This window comes from Centruroides vittatus, unplaced genomic scaffold (assembly GCF_030686945.1).
Source record: "Centruroides vittatus isolate TY-2023 unplaced genomic scaffold, ASM3068694v2 contig_900, whole genome shotgun sequence".
Taxonomy (NCBI): Eukaryota; Metazoa; Arthropoda; class Arachnida; order Scorpiones; family Buthidae; genus Centruroides; species Centruroides vittatus.
This window is the reverse complement of record NW_027122591.1, coordinates 2,278,290-2,294,691: the sequence shown is the minus strand read 5'-3', so window position 1 is coordinate 2,294,691 and position 16,402 is coordinate 2,278,290. Positions and strand designations below refer to the sequence as shown.

The window sequence follows — 16,402 nt, the reverse complement described above, 5'->3', positions numbered from 1 at the left end:
CGGTTATTTAATTTCCCGATCGACCAATCAAGCGTTCTCTTACTGACCTACCGGGTGTGAGCTATAAAAACGCGGAAGATATCATTTTAACTGTCGTTCTATGCGTATAATTTGTTAAAAGATAGTTTGGTGTTTATTCGTTAGATGGCGGGATTAAGTTACATCGTGATGTAGTAGTATAATGATACTGAAAACGCTGATACTGTATGTATACTGTTTACGGTAACGAACTTTATTTTTTATGTTGCTAAGTCTTACGTTTAAAGTATTATTAAGACGTTACTAAATGTAAGTAATATATTTATAACGTATTTCTTAAAATTCTGTTTAAAAAGATTGACGTGAAATGTCTGTAACCCGTATTAAGTGGTAATTTCGAATAAGTTTTTCGTAAGTTACATTGTTTTTGATGTATTGAGTTGCCCCAAGAATGTAATCAGCAAACTTTTTGAAATGCTTACAAAAAATTTTTGACTTTTATCGGAAGTTTAAACAAAGTCTACAGTACATTGATAAATGTACTTTTATAAACAAGATGATTATAAAAACCAGAGCTTTTAAATCTTTTTTTATATGTACTGTACAACTTAACTATAGATAGATATCAATCTTTGATCAATTTAATTATGTGGATTACATGAATACGACATTTTGTACGTCTAGTATTTAAGTGCCTTATACGGTGGGGAATAAAAAAATACAAGTACGGTAGATGGATAATGGATGTGTGCTAAGCGCAATTTTTGGGTATAAAACTGAAATGTCATTCGTATTACTGCAGATCAGCAGCGATGCTTGAACGTGCCTTTTTTTTTCTGAAACCGTTTAATGAAAATAATGCTGATGTTGGGGATGTGCTTCGAGAGAGACTACATTTTAAGAAATTAGCAGAGATTTCTTGGCCGCTCGCAGCGCATATTTCGTATCGGTGAGGTTTGGAACTAAATTTTTATCCCCGAGGAAATCACATATCCGGCCGAAACATCAGCATACGAAATTTGGCTGACCAGTGAGTTTGGACTGCTGCATTTATTCTCTAAACAGCGTTGTATAGCGATACTCTACCATCATCCTTCGATAACAAGTTTAAAATATCTTGAGTGAAAGGACCTTACATTGTATTTTTAAAGATAAGTTTATAATTTAATCGTATTTTAGAGAGTAAATGAGTTGATGCATTTTTTAATATTTATATTCAAAAAAATTAAATACAGATATCAACGTAACGAAGTAATAATTCTTTCTTAACATTTTCAAGAGAAACAGACAAATAATAATAATCCAGCAATGAGTTGCGTAACTTTCCCGATAAAATAGTTAAAATTGTGGCGCCATCTGTTACACTATGTTATTAAAAATCTTTTTATATAGTTAAAATTAGGCGTTTTGCCATTTTATAATAATTAAGGCTAGAGATAAGTTTTATAAAAAAAAAAAAAAATTGTAAATGCTAATAACGAGTGAAATCTTTATTAAGTCCACCAAACCACTCGAGATAGGAGACACGATTTTCCTCTATCTCCTATTCCCTCGACCCTTAACCACCAAAATAGCATCAATACTACTAATTCGTAAATCTTCCTGCAAAATTTCGGAAATTTTCGACAAAAGGCACGGGAGTTATTAAACTTTGAAGTAGGTGAACAAAAACGTACCCGGCGCGCACACTATAATCCATACGTAGAGAAAACACCCTCCAATTTTTTTTTGAGTTTCTCAACGTTTCGAGTTTCCAAGTCCAAAAATATAAAAACTTTGAGGGGCCATTTTTTGACCGATTACCATACTTTTTCTCTGTTGCTTATATAAATCAGCCGGAAAAGTAAAAATTAAGCTTTTTGTCATTTTATAATACAGTAATTAAAAATATAAGTTTTTATAATAAAATCTGATAACAGATGGCGCCACGTACAATTTTATTTTTGTTTAATAATATAAAAGGTTTTTTGAAGAGAAACTCATAACAGCCAGGAAAGTTACGCAACTCTCGTTGCTAGATTTTTCATATTATTTTCACCTATCAGTTTTAATAATGCAAATTATGCAACGAACTCAATGTATTGACAGAATGTATCTATGATTTTCTGAAAGACTGCTAACCTGTTTCATATATTGTCTATCAGAAATCTACACGATAAGATATTAGAGATCGAGTGGGGGATCCGAATTCGAACCTGATCGACGCGTCTATTTATTATCTATAGTATTATACGGAGTTCATTCTCCATCTATCCTCATTCTTATCGATATTGCAGCTTACTCCTACCCATACAAGGTGTAACTTGTTAGCTGTACAGCTGATGTACCTAATCGACTATTTTATTGTTTTTCGCGGGGAAAAACGTTAATATATTCTTAAATATTATTACAGAAAAATTACAATTATATGATAAATTAATTATGATTAATCTTGATAATTTTCAGAGAAGTTAATTTGGAATTTCAGAACTGTATTTATTCGTCATTATGGTACGTATTATAATGCTATTGTTTTAAGGTAAATTATGAAATATTTATCTAATGTATATTACACTAGGCTGCCGAGGATGATTGGAAAAATGCAAAATCAATATATGAATTTAGTGCTGTGGATATCAATGGAAATGAAGTTTTATTGGAAAAATATAGGTTTGCATGTTGTTTTAAGTATAAAATCTTTTTATATATCTCATTTTATTTTATCAATTTTTATTGTAGGGGACGTGTTGTTTTAGTTGTTAATTCTGCATCTAATTGCGCATTCACTCCCGCAAATTATATTCAACTGCAAGCATTGTACGAGAAATATAACAGAACTCACGGTCTGCAAATTTTGTGTTTCCCATGCAATCAGTTTGCAAATCAGGTAAAATAAAAGAATTGCCGTTATATTTTAAATATAATTATTATGTTTAAAATTTAACAATAATTCTTATATGCTTTTTTTTCTAATTTAACTTATGGCATTTACATACAAACAAATGATTAAGCGTTGTTAACAGAATAAAGCAAATAAATTGAGATTTTTAAGGAATATTTTATTTCAATTCTTAGCAATTCGTCAAGACATTTTACATTATACTTTTTCGGCTGTTATGCGCATATAATAAGGGAAAGTATTGGAATCGTGTCAAATTTTATCCTTCGACTCTTTTGCAAATCTTTGTTTTGGAAACTCTTGAACCCAAAAGATAAAAAAGAAAGAAAAAATTCCCTGTGTGTTTGTGTGTTGGGGGTCTATTTCGTTTAATATCTTTGGATGGGGTTAAGATTGAGAAATGAAATCTGGCACCACAGCTTATGTATGAGGGACTTGTGTATTGATGCTATTAAATTATGATGGTTAAAAGTCGAGGGGATGGGGAGATAGTGGGTAGTCACGTGTTATATTTTGTCTCGAGTGGGGTCGGACTTAATGAAAGTTTTATTCGTTAATGGCATTTACAGTGTTTTAAAACTGATCACTGTCAACAAAATGAAGCTTTTTGCTATTTATAATAATTAATAATATAAAAATGTTTTATAAGGGAATTTCATAATAAATAAAATTGTGTGTGGCGCCATCTATTATGTTTAATAATATAAAAGTTATTTTTTTAAAGTAAAATCTCATAACAGCCGGAAAGTTACTCAGTTCGTTGCTGGATTTTTAAAAATATTTTACATTTAAAAATACTCTGCGGCTTATATGTAAAGCTATTTAATAAAAAAAATAAAGAATATGATAATTAATGTCAGGCGTTATTACTTCAAAATAAAGGATAATGGCTACTGTATTTTAATTACTTAAATATGTAAACATGATTTTATTTAATCATGCTTAAATATATCAATTAGAAATATTGAAATTGACATTCCATTAAATACCCGTGTTGAATTTCTCTTCATTAATATAAAGTCAAACCTTAATTTAACGCCATCATTTGTTCGCTTCTGAAATTGGCACTAAACAGAAGGATCACAAACAATAAGAATTATGTATATTCTAATAATGAGACCTTCATAGTGTACAAGTTTGAAGTGAAATTTGGTGATGACAATATCATATATAGTGTGTATTTATTATACAGATGTATATGCGATGCAAAATCGTATATACTGTGTATAGTAATTTATAGATACTAAGGAATTCTCTATTTAATATTTATGAAGACGATCCATTTGCAAGTATTAGTTGGAACTTCACGAGTTTGGTGCTAATTAGGAGGACGCTATAATAGTTACACAAAGTTGACAATGCTGCTATTATTATTTTTGTTAAAACTGCACTTAAATAATAGTAAGTATATAATTTATTTAACTATTTATTTAACGGCCACTGACAGGAACGTAAAACATGATCATTGTTGGGATGTGATCATGTGGCTCCGCATGGCTAACTCGCAAATCCACGACCAAGACTACCAGTTTCAATGTGTTTATCCACTCGGTCACTGGTGAGCGTTTTTATGAAATAAACACCAGTAGAAATAAAACTGCAGGTTCTTACGGAAATGTAAGCATAAGTGATCTTTTAGGCATCTTTGAGGTTAAACGTGATTATATTCACAAGTACATTTGCTGTAAAGCTATAATTTCTATAATAGGTCATGTATAATTTATAAAAACAATAATGTTTCATATAAAAATGTGATAATATTAAATAAGTATCTTATATTTAATAGTTTAAACAGAATGTCAACTATGAAATTACTGATACACTCCTGCGACACAACGAAAGAATGCACGTAGCTATGTGAAAATTGCGGAACTGACAGAGGTGACAGAGATATGCAAATGATTAAGTTTGTGTACACATCGGGTCATGTGGTATCCAGTTTCGGACTATTGACCAGCAGCCGGCTCGGCCCGTAAATGTTATCAGCGACGATTCGCGGCAGCTGAACTTTCGAAGAAGCATAGAAAATGCCTCTTTGAAATTGAAGACTAAACTAAACTGAAGAATCATTAGCGAGATGAACTACCATCAAATATTTCTTTATGCTTAAATTTTTATATCTGTTTTGTTAAAGATATTGTCAAAACTGGGATGTTTTCGAAAGATATGTATTTTTCGAAAACATTCCAGCTTTGTAGAGAAGTCCGCAAGGTTCTCAGTTAGGACCGCTTTCGTTTATCATATATATATAAATGATCTTTTCTAGGCTGTTAGGCAAAGGCCGGATGGCCGAGCGGTCAAGGTTGCAGCCTACCGCTTTGGGGGACCCGGGATCGAATCCGAACGGGTCGAATAATCTCCAGGAATTTTTCGGGGGGTGGTCCGTTCGGATATGTCGGGCCCCGTCCCTCACCACCCGGTCGCCCCATTGTGGGCCTGGCCGAACCCATAATGGGCCTACTAAAAGAGGCCCTCTTAGTGCCCACAGGGCGGAAAGAGTTAAAAAAAAAAAAAGGCTGTTAGGCAGGTTGTATCTGTCTCAGCATATGCAGATGACTTAAAGTTATATAAAAAGATTACAACGAGGGTTCTTGATAGTTTAAATGACTGGCTGAAACTTCATTGTTGGAGTGTGAATCATAAGAAGTATAATGTAATGAGATTATCAAATTATATTCCCAAATTTTTTGCAGTTTACTACATACAAGGATACGAGGTATTCAGAGTTGAGAATATTAGAGACCTAAGTGTGTATTATGATACTAGATTTTCTTTAACAATGCATATGGAAAAGATAACTACAACGTTAGTCTCAAAAATCTAGAAATTATTCCTATGTCCGGAAATAAATGTACTAAAAAATTTGTATTTAGCTCTTGTTTATTCAAAGATTTTACTTGCGCTAGTGATTTGGAATACACAACTGATGACAATTAAACATAGAGTAGAAATAGTTAATAACCGTATTAGAAGATATTGTAGAAGGAAATTTATGTTAAATCAAGAAAATGCTGAGATGTATTTTCCACCTTTAATGCACTTTGTAATACTGCATCCAATGTTGATAGTTTTTAAGGTCTTTTTAACAATCTTAAATTGAAGCTTTGTTAGAACAATTACATCTGCAAGTGCCTATATCTATTAGGAACTATTTTAGATTTAAAATTTCTTGGTATAAATTTAATATCGCTCAGAATATATCTGTTCATAAACTTGCAGTACTTTATGGACGGCAATTAGATTTGTTCAGTTCTAAGCGACAGTTTTGGTAGTCACTGCTCAAGATATTTAATAATGAACGTTAAAGTTAATATGAAAATTGTCCTTACATGCTTAATATGTTTTTTCATTTTCAATTTTTATGTTTTGTTATGTATTAAATTCAAGTAAAATGTTTTGTATGCATGTATACGTTACCGGCAAAACCCGATTTTACGCCAAACTAGTTTTGTCTAGGCCAAACTAGTTTAGAATTATTATTCAAGTCTAGGCCAAACTAGTTTAGAATTATTATTCAAGTCTATTAATGGTTAAATATATTAATGATTAATTTAAGTTCATCATAAACACAAATAAGTTCATTTTTTATTTTAGTTTGATTTTAAAAGTTATTTTTATTATTTCGTTTGAATTTTTGAAAATATTTTCTAAAGTTAATTACCTTTAAAAGTGCATGGCTTAAAAAAAAAAAAAAATACAAACTGATAAGTACTGATTAGCTTATTTTTATTTTACAGTTTTGTACAACTTCTAATCAATACCGTTTTTGGTTAATGTTACTCTAGGTATCGAAGATGGCGGCTTGTCTCCGATTCCAGCGACCAGAAGGCAGGGAACAGTGAGGACGCACGTTCTAACCTAACCTAACCTATTCTAATAATTTGGTTGCTAATAATTATGGTAATTTATTAGAATAGGTTAGGTTAGAACGCGCGTTCCCGTCCCCACTGTTCCCTGTCTTCTGATTGCTGAAATCGGAGACGAGCCGCCACCTTCGATATCTAAGGTAACATTAACCCCATATTTAACCATTAATATACTTGAATAATAATTCTAAACTAGTTTGGCCTGACACGCTTACGCCAAACTAGTTTGGAGTAAAATCGGGTTTTGCCAGTAACATATACAATGTTATTATGTTTCAATTTTCATATTACTGTATACTCTTTGTATATTAAGCAAACCTGTAATTAGTAAATAAGTAAATAAAAATAAAACAAATAATTTACATTACGATTTATTTATAGGAACCAGAGAATGAATCATATATTAAAGAATTTATAAAAAAATATAATATCCAATTTGATATGTTTAGTAAGATTAATGTTAATGGAGACGATGCTCATCCTCTTTGGAAATATTTGAAGTTTAAACAGGGTATCAAGTAAGTAGGTCTTAAATACAGAAGCAATTGTTTAAAATAAGTTGTAATTTTATACATTCTTTTTCAGTTCTATTAAATGGAATTTTACAAAATTTCTGGTGGATAAAAATGGACAACCGGTTGCTCGTTATCCACCTAATTACCAACCATTGGTAAGAATTAATTACGATTGATAATAGTAGTAGTGATAAATATTTCGACTAATATTATGCTCTTTGTAGGATATCGAACCAGATATTTTGAAATACATTGAAAAGAGTAACTTATGACCTATTATGGATCTTAGGATATTTTTTATTGACAACATAATACACAGAGAATTTAAAAGTATTTTTATTAAACTGAAGGTATTGAAAGATAATATTTCTCGATTTATTTATGTAATTTATAATTTCCCTTTAATAAAGTTTACGATATTCATTTAATCCAGTCTTTATAAGCTTCTGCTCCTTTGGCTTCAATATCGTCTATGCCGTCGTCGTTTACTAAAGTTCCATCTTTGTTGACAATGATTAATGTTGGAATGCCTTCGATGTTAAATTGTATTTTTAATTTCCTACGTTTTGAGATAAATAATTAACGTTTCATTGTTTATATGGTATAGTCTATATATATATTTTACAAAAGAATTGACTTACTCGGTATCTGTAGAACCGTAGGGAAGAGCGTACCAATCACCGTGACTTTCTTTCATATAATCAAATAAAGATTCCTCGTTCTCGTCAAATGATACAAAAACGACTTCGAATTTATAGTTTAATTTTTTCATTTCTTCGTAAGCTGAAACCAGGAGGGGGGTGAACTCACGACAAGGTCCGCACCAATGAGCAGAAAAATAGAAACCTATTATTTCCGCATCTGCTAAAGCGTCATTTGCCTGAATTTGAGATTTGTCTCTCTTAACTAAGGATCCACTAACGATATTCATGACTGAAATTGTAAAAAAATAATAATAATTACGATTTACGTTTGTACGGTTTACAAGTAAAGATTAAGCGTATAGTGTAATATTTATCAATAATATTAAGTTGGGGCTGTATGGGCACCATTCAATACCGTCTCCGTTAACCGTTTCCAGTGCATCCGGAGCTATCAATCTGGGACCAACTATCATGTTTGTAGTTTTTGGTACATAAACAGGATTCCACTATCAAACTCTCAAATACAACTTGCTAAAAATTTAGTGCTTTTCCATCAGGACATAACGATACAACATGGAGCATATGTCATTAATAGTGTTCTGATATACTTACATTTTAGTTGCATTTTACTTAGATTTTATTGCATTTATTCGTTAGACTAATTTAGACTGATCTAAATCGCAATGAAAACATTGATGTAAACACAGATACGATTAAACGTATTAATCGTGAAATAAATCGGATTAGAATTGGAAATATGGCAACTTATTCAGCAAAAATAAGGCGACAGGTATCGTTTCTCATGTTATATACAAAATATACTTCCAAAAAGGGACATCCCGATACTTTCGATACCGATATCGATACTTTTCCTACAGTATCGGATCTGAGGTCTTTATTGTAACGAGTACAGTACACTGATACCTTCTTTTACGCGATTGATTTTTTTTACATGGGGAAAACAGTTTATTTGAAAATTTTGTAATTGTGTTATTGTTTTAAAAAGCTACTTGTTAAAACCAAGAGTTAATTTATCTTTATAAAGCACAGTACAGTACTCAATGTACGGTACGTCGGAGAATGTTGTATGTCGATTTTATGTTTCCTACACTACCTTGTGTTTACTATAGTTACGTACAAATAAGTTAACGTTTGTTTGTTTTATTAAGGCAACGCAGCACTTGGGCGATCTGCTTAGGGGGATGCCTTCCGGGAGGTCTTTAAGGGTAACTGGCCCCCATTCAGGCGTTACAAACGTGGAAAAAACCCGGAAAACTCCACGTGGCCAGTCTGTTCTGACCCACGACCGAACTCCCAGTGTTCAGGGAACGGAACTGCTTGGTCACTGGTGGGCCTAATGTTAACGATAAATGATAGAATAAACTAAGCTCGTGTTTCTTTTGTAAGTTGATTATTTTTTCGTTCTATAGAAGTTGTGTAGCTTTATCGAGCATTTTTCTGCAGGATGCATGTACTGTACTGTACATTACATCTTTAAAAAGAGTTTTTTACACTGTGTTCTTTAGAACGTATCCACCGCGCAAAAAGATGCACAGTATACCTTCTCAGCAGTAAAAACAACCGGAAGGTGACACAACAGAGTGAACAATGACATCCGGCAATATTTACAACCGAGCCGATACTGCCCGTATACTTTAATAAGAGGTGATGGATAAAAGCTATCGCAGATTGGGATACTTCCGTTTCTGCAAAGCTAGGGAAAGTAGAAGAGGAAAATTCTCCTCATTTCTCTTCAAATCTTACTCTTGCTGTATCTACTTATACCCTGTGCAAGAAACTTTTGTTTCCCTGTTTTGGAAAAATAAGAAAAAAATATGATAGAAATTATTAGTTAATTTTTAACTTTAAACCGAAAACGTTACGGAATCGGTCTACACGTCCGTAAAATTTAAAATCTAAAATCTGAAAATTAAAATATAATAGAGTAGACTCTCGCTAATCTGGCATCTCAATTATACGGCTTACCCTGCAGTATGATCGTCTATGTGCTTCTCTTTTCATGAAAGTGTTAGTCGTGTCACGTATCCTGTTTATTTTGCATAATATTCTGCGTCAACTATCATATTATTGCACGACTGCCTCTGAAAATAATCAGCATCAAAGATCACTGCTTTAGGTCCATACACTCTCGCTAATCTGGCGCCACTGTGCAAGAAATGGCCAGATTAACGAGAGTATACTATACTAATCATTTTTGCTCCCTTTTGTCCTGCGTATCCGTTGTGTGCCTAGTTATAGCACTGCTCGTTACCTCCAAACGAATACCGAATGCACAAGTATTGATATCTATCAGTTTTTTCAAAAATAACAGGTTTGCATTGTACATCATTAATTTATGATATAATTTCTTAATTTCTAAGAGATTCCCTGTTAGTACTTACAATGACATACACTATAAGTTAGTTTGAAATCAATATCATGCTTTCAGTTAAAATATATAGGCCTATATATAGGCTATATATTTGCTGACAGCAAATGACACAACTCTTTCACAATGTATGTTACTTTTCTGCAATACCTTTCTATATTATCTGCCATTCCCAGTTTCTTGGAATTGTCTTCTAATTTTGCAACCGATATTCTAAAAACCTTTCCCCTCCGAATTTTAGAAAACTTACATCACTGTATGGAATATTTTCATTATTTTTCTTAATATTTCTATTGAATAATGACTGATTATAAATAGCAAGCTTCTGAGTGGCTCAATGGCTTATTCCGTTTCATATGAAAACTTTTCTTTTGACATATTTTCTTGAGTGTCACTTATGATTTACTCTTCAACAGATACAACTTCCCTTTCAGATGTCTCAGTACCTATTTAAATATATATATTTAATGGCATATTGGTGTCATTAAAGAACATTTAGATAGTATTCCATCCTGCGAATACATCACTGATTCAGCCATGCAACCAAAAAATCACGTCCAACTTAAAAGACATACTGAGAAAGTGAAATTCAGAACCAGATGTGATAGTAAAGATGAACTGATATGGCTTCTACTGTTTACCATCCAGGCATTTGTATTTGAACAGTTGTGAATAGGACAAACATCTAGGATTTTTACTTTTTCTAGTCAGTAAGAATCTTTGTTTTTGTACTGTACTTGCATTACAAAGAATAGCGATAAGTTTTCTTTAATGATCTAAATCCTTTTTCACTTTCATTCTTAAATATACGAGTTGTCTCATAAGATTGGAACCATAGGAATTATATTGATCCTTGTTTACTCTTTTAAATGTAAAAGAAATTCTTTATTCTTTGCTTATTCTTTTACTTGTAAACCAAAGCTGAGTAAGGAGGAATCAATTCGAGTTATTTTGATGGTGTATCCTGCAGTCAGCGTAAATATGTCGAAGAGTTTAACTGGCTGCATCAAGACCTGTGAATGACAGTGTAAAGTCTGGATGCAGACTTTTGTATATTTACGTTGACGCACGGGTCCTCATTATCAAAATAGCTTGAATTTCTTCAGTGTAATTCACATTTTGTCTGTTATGTTTCAGATTACCTGTAAAATAAACAAAGATCAGCATAATTCCTATGGTTCCAAACTTATCGGACATCCTGTATAAGTAAGATCAAGGATTGGACGAAAATAAAGCGTTGTTGTGTCTGCATTTTAGACTTACCTCGATGAATATTCAGAAATAATTTTTGGTCTGCCATTTTGTCTCTATCAACAGTCAGCTGACGAGGAATTAGAACTTTTATCCTCACTAGGAGTGTGTCTGTACATGATGTTTTTTAGTTTTCTCCATCGGTTGAACCACTCAACGATTGCAATAAAATCTTTCTCATAATTTTAGCGAATTCTTTTGTTTCATAACACATTAGTGACTCATTAACAGATGCATTTTAACCTTATATTTACGAGAACCTCAACATCATTTGTTACAAATTATTAATTTCATTGCATTTTTTTTTTGCGATTAAGAACTATATATGTATATAGACTATACATAATTTTTAAACATTTGTGTTTAATATAGTAGCGGCCCTTAAAAAGATAATCTTGTCGTCTCAATCTCTGAGAAGGAATTACCATAGTGAGTGTGGAAAAGACACGTATCTAATAATACAGAATCAGATTATCCTATCATAAAATTTAAGTAGTGAATTTTAGGGATTGATAGGAAAAACCAAATTAGAGACAGTTTTCTTTGATGTATATACATTAATTATAAGTTTTTAAAATATCAAAATGTAACATTCAAAAAATTTAATAGGATTAAGGCAATGCAACACATGGCAGATGTGGTATGGGGGGACTCTCAGGAGGAACTACTTCGGAAATTTGATCTTTATTTAGGTGTTAGATGCGTGAAGAAAACCCGGAAAACTCTACGTGGTTTCCCGTTTGTGAAGCGCGAATCCGCGACTAACTACCATTCTTCAATGGTTTTATTCACTCGGCCACCGGTGGGCAAAATTTAATACGGTATTTCTTAAAAATGCTTATCAAAATAATATAAACCAAATTATCCCAGTAATCTTATTTTGATTTTGTTAAATTTCTCCCCTGTCATTACCTATCTGTGTAGCAATGATTTGTGTTATATAATCTTTGTATTTGTATTGTGTAGCAACACTTCGTATTATATAACCTTTGTATTATTTTTTCTAACAAATAAACGGCCGTGACGTGGCGTCTCTATCAAGCCCGCCACTTTTTGGTTCGGTATGACTTTGAAACGGACCAAAGTAGTCGTGTATGATTTTAAACTTATTTGTGAGGTATCCTACTCACTATCTGTGAACACATAACTTGCAACAGTGATATATTTAACAGACTTAATTAGTATTCTTTGTTACAAGAATGATGGAGGAGGCAGTTGAGGCGTCAACCTATAATAGTACAGTGACCGGAATCGAATCCAAACGTACAGCAACTTCCAAGAATATTTCATAGGAGATTTACTCGGAGGGAGGTTTGGGCCCATCCCTCACCACCATTCCCGTTGTGGACCTGGTCGAACCCCTGTCAGTGTATGGTAAAAAGCTTACAGGATGATAACGAGCTGTTTATGTTTATCTGTAACTGAATTTGGTAGTTAATTTTACGAAATTTTCGTGATAATTTTTGATGTTAATCTAAAATAATTTAAAAACGCAAAATTTTTATCCTTTATTCATAATTTAATGCCTATTATTATTCATTTAAGCATTTCAACTATTACAATTATTTAGGCTGTAAAAAGTCGTGTAATTTTTTTGAAACATTATTCGCGTTACTTCTGTTTTAAACAATAAACGATTTAAATTACAGATATTTAAATTAAATTGTGGCATATGTTTTATGGCTACATTATTTATAATAATAAATAAAACAACGATATTTGTATAAAATGCTCTACATTAATTTAAAATGTCACGCTCTTCATATTTCTTTTTACAAAAATAAAAAAAAAATATTTATTTAATTTAAACGAGAATTCTGTTAAAATTATAAAATTACGTGCAGAATTTATATTATACTTTTAAAAATAGGACTCTAAGTCCTATTTTTAAAACTAGGAGGACTGTAAAAACTAAAACTTTTTAGAGTCCTCCGAAACTTTTTGGTTTTCCCTTTTGGTTAATGTTACCCTAGGTATACAAAATGGCGGCTCGTCTCTGACTCCAGCATACAGAAGCGAGGAAACAGTGGGGACGCACGTTTTCTAAACCTAATCTAGTCTAATAGTTTAGTTGCTAATAATTATGGTAATTTATTAGAATAGGTTAGGTTTAGAAAACGTGCGTCCCCACTGTTTCCTCGCTTCCGTATGCTGGAGTCAGAGATGAGCCGCCATTTTGTATACCTAAGATAACATAAACCATCGAATCGGCCGATCGAAAACACCTCAGAAATTTTTCGGGGGTGGTCTCTCTCACCACACGATCGTTCCCCATTGTAGGCCTGGTAGATACGGTTAAAACGCGTCTGTGTCCACATAGCGGACAGTATTTAAATATATTCTGTAGCCTCAGAAGGATTCAGCCGTTCTCACTTGAAACAGATAACTGGAAAGTAGCCTGGATCCTTCCTACGACCAACCTGAAGTAATGTGCAGTACAAAGTTTCGTTGAAATAGAAACGGACAGACAGAAAGACAGGAAGGAATTCGATTGCATATATTGATAAAATTACACTTTAAACTTCCTCATCATTACTTCGTATTTTCACGATTCATAATACGAGTTAAATATACAGTATATAACTTATAAGGATATTTTTTAAAAAATATATAAGTTTAAATCACCAATTCTGAAGGTTTTATATATATTTTAAAGACTTCAAGTAGGCTCTATCTTGAAATTTATATGAGTTATTTATAGACAACAATTCAGTATCGTTTATGTTACTTCACTCAGTGACGTAACGAGCAGAAAATATTTGCGATGATGCATCACGAACATGCAGTTTCATCGCGTGCAGAATTTACTTCCTCTGAATATAATTTGTTTTAAATGACAAAAAGTTAGTTGTTTCCTGGATAAATTTCTGTTATAGACGAAGCAACCGCTTAATCGGGTGTTATTAATCTTTCAAACAATCAATATTACGACTCAAGTAAATTAGCTAACGGCATAATTCGTAAATGTTACGTCAAGAAGTTTCTTGAACTTCATTTAAACCTTAATTATTATTACATTTCATAATCATAAATTCTAATTACCACGTATTTATTTTTAATGATAAGGCGGAATAATTACCTGAGAATATTCCTTTCTGGCTGTGTTTGCTTGTCGACAACGAAACAACTACGTGTATTTTTCGTAGACAAACGTGATCGAATGTATTACGTCACGGAAGCCAGCTGCAACAAAACTGTAGTCACGGTAACCATATTTACGCTTGTTTCGTCACTCCTGATTTTCCAAAAAAATTAACCGATAAATCATTTATATTAAACGGTTAATTTTTTAACATAAAACATTTAAAATTATATTATTAAGTCGAACGTAACCGCAATTCTGACCAATAGAAAAGCGTTAATTTAGTCGTAACATATCACGTGCCTTTTGCTTTATAATTGTTTTACAAGGACAGATCGCTAGACGTAACGGCTTTTTCTCAACGATTAGATAAAGTTCTTATCTTAAGAAGTCTTTGAAAACTTTATTAAATTATTTCTTTAAACTTTTAGATTACTAAAATTTGCTTTTGAGGTCTTTTTATTCGGTAGATTAACTCGATACGTCTTGAAGTTATCTAAAAAGAGCCGTTTAATTTACTTTTTTTACAATGTTTTGATAAAATAAACGAGCAATTAGTTAATATAGCGCAGTAGTAAGCTGAAACTAACTATAAATTGTTATTAATAACATATCTGTTAATTCAGTGATAAGATTTCCTATCTAGAAATACTTATTCGTGTCTTAATAATAGCTAAACGGTTATAAGAATTATTACAGTTAGTGTTTACTGTATATAATGTATATTATCATATGCTACTATTATAAAGTACATGTATATTTTGCATAATCAGGAATTAAATTTGGTAGGAGCTACTTAAATTACAGTAATTTATACTTTGTATTTTATCAACAAACACGTTAAAACTATCAAAAATTTATTATGAGTATTATATTTAAATTTTTAATTAATAAGTAAGGAAATAATTTAAATTAAAATTATTATGTGACTAAAGTTTTCTCTCACACAGCCTCACCCACACACATATATTGGCTGTAATATAATACACACATACATATACACATACCAAGTGTGCTTGTATTATATTACAGCAAATTTAGGAGGTCGCCAGGGCCATTTGACCCGAATCCCAGGTGTACAGGAGTCCCAAATTTTAGTCTTTCATATGTTTATATGTACGCTCTTGTACGCTCAAGATATGAAAATAATCAGATTATTTTAAGTAAGGAAAAAACCACTGTTTTATTGATTTTACTCATACGCTTCTTTCATTTTCGAAGAGAATGGAGGCTCGTATTTGTGTCTGGCCTGGGCCTTATCACTTCTTTGGTTCTGATAACAAATACAACAAATATTTATGTTTCGCTGAGAATTATGGCTACGGATATAATAGAAAGATATGACATTTCTTACATACCAGCAGCGATAAGTTTTTTAAATGTTCTACATTTAATAATTTTTGTTATAAATTAATCTGAAGTTTGATACATTGAAATTAGAGAACTATAAACACGTGTAATTTTATAATTATGTGTTTTTTTTAATATGTTGGTGTTTATGATTTCTGAAATTAATTGTGAATATAAATAACAAAAAGTTAATTATCATTACTTATTATTCTATTCTAATATAATTTAGCGTTGAGAGAAAAGTTGCTTTGTAATCACATTACTTATTTCATAAGCCTGTTTGTACTGTACATCGAACTATAGAGGAAATATTTTGCCACATAATCTATTATATATTTTAAAAGTCATGATTACAATAACGTAACCTGTGTTGTGAAACTTATTAATTACATTTTCAGATTAAAAAGTTGTAAATTATATGCAGGGTTGGACTGGTTTAGTTCGGTAA

At 31.8% G+C, this 16,402-nt stretch overlaps 3 protein-coding genes across 3 annotated transcripts in view; 1 reads left to right on the top strand and 2 right to left on the bottom strand.

Moving 5' to 3' along the window:
* The window catches only part of LOC136984026 (coiled-coil domain-containing protein 130 homolog), a 274,187-nt gene that overhangs the window by 93,702 nt on the left and 164,083 nt on the right, over positions 1–16,402 (bottom strand). The window lies entirely within an intron of this gene.
* Positions 49–7,781, top strand: LOC136984085 (phospholipid hydroperoxide glutathione peroxidase GPX4-like). Its single transcript, XM_067281011.1, has 7 exons — positions 49–204; positions 2,425–2,469; positions 2,537–2,628; positions 2,698–2,845; positions 7,105–7,241; positions 7,309–7,393; positions 7,463–7,781. The coding sequence occupies exons 2-7, from the start codon at positions 2,467–2,469 to the stop codon at positions 7,508–7,510; spliced, it is 513 nt and encodes a 170-aa protein (XP_067137112.1). The 5' UTR covers positions 49–204; positions 2,425–2,466; the 3' UTR covers positions 7,511–7,781.
* LOC136984086 (nucleoredoxin-like protein 2) lies at positions 7,559–14,700 on the bottom strand. The gene is made up of 3 exons (XM_067281012.1): positions 14,602–14,700; positions 7,880–8,171; positions 7,559–7,797 (listed from the first exon to the last, which is right to left on the bottom strand). Exons 2-3 carry the CDS (start codon positions 8,167–8,169, stop codon positions 7,659–7,661), a joined length of 429 nt encoding a protein of 142 aa, XP_067137113.1. The 5' UTR covers positions 8,170–8,171; positions 14,602–14,700; the 3' UTR covers positions 7,559–7,658.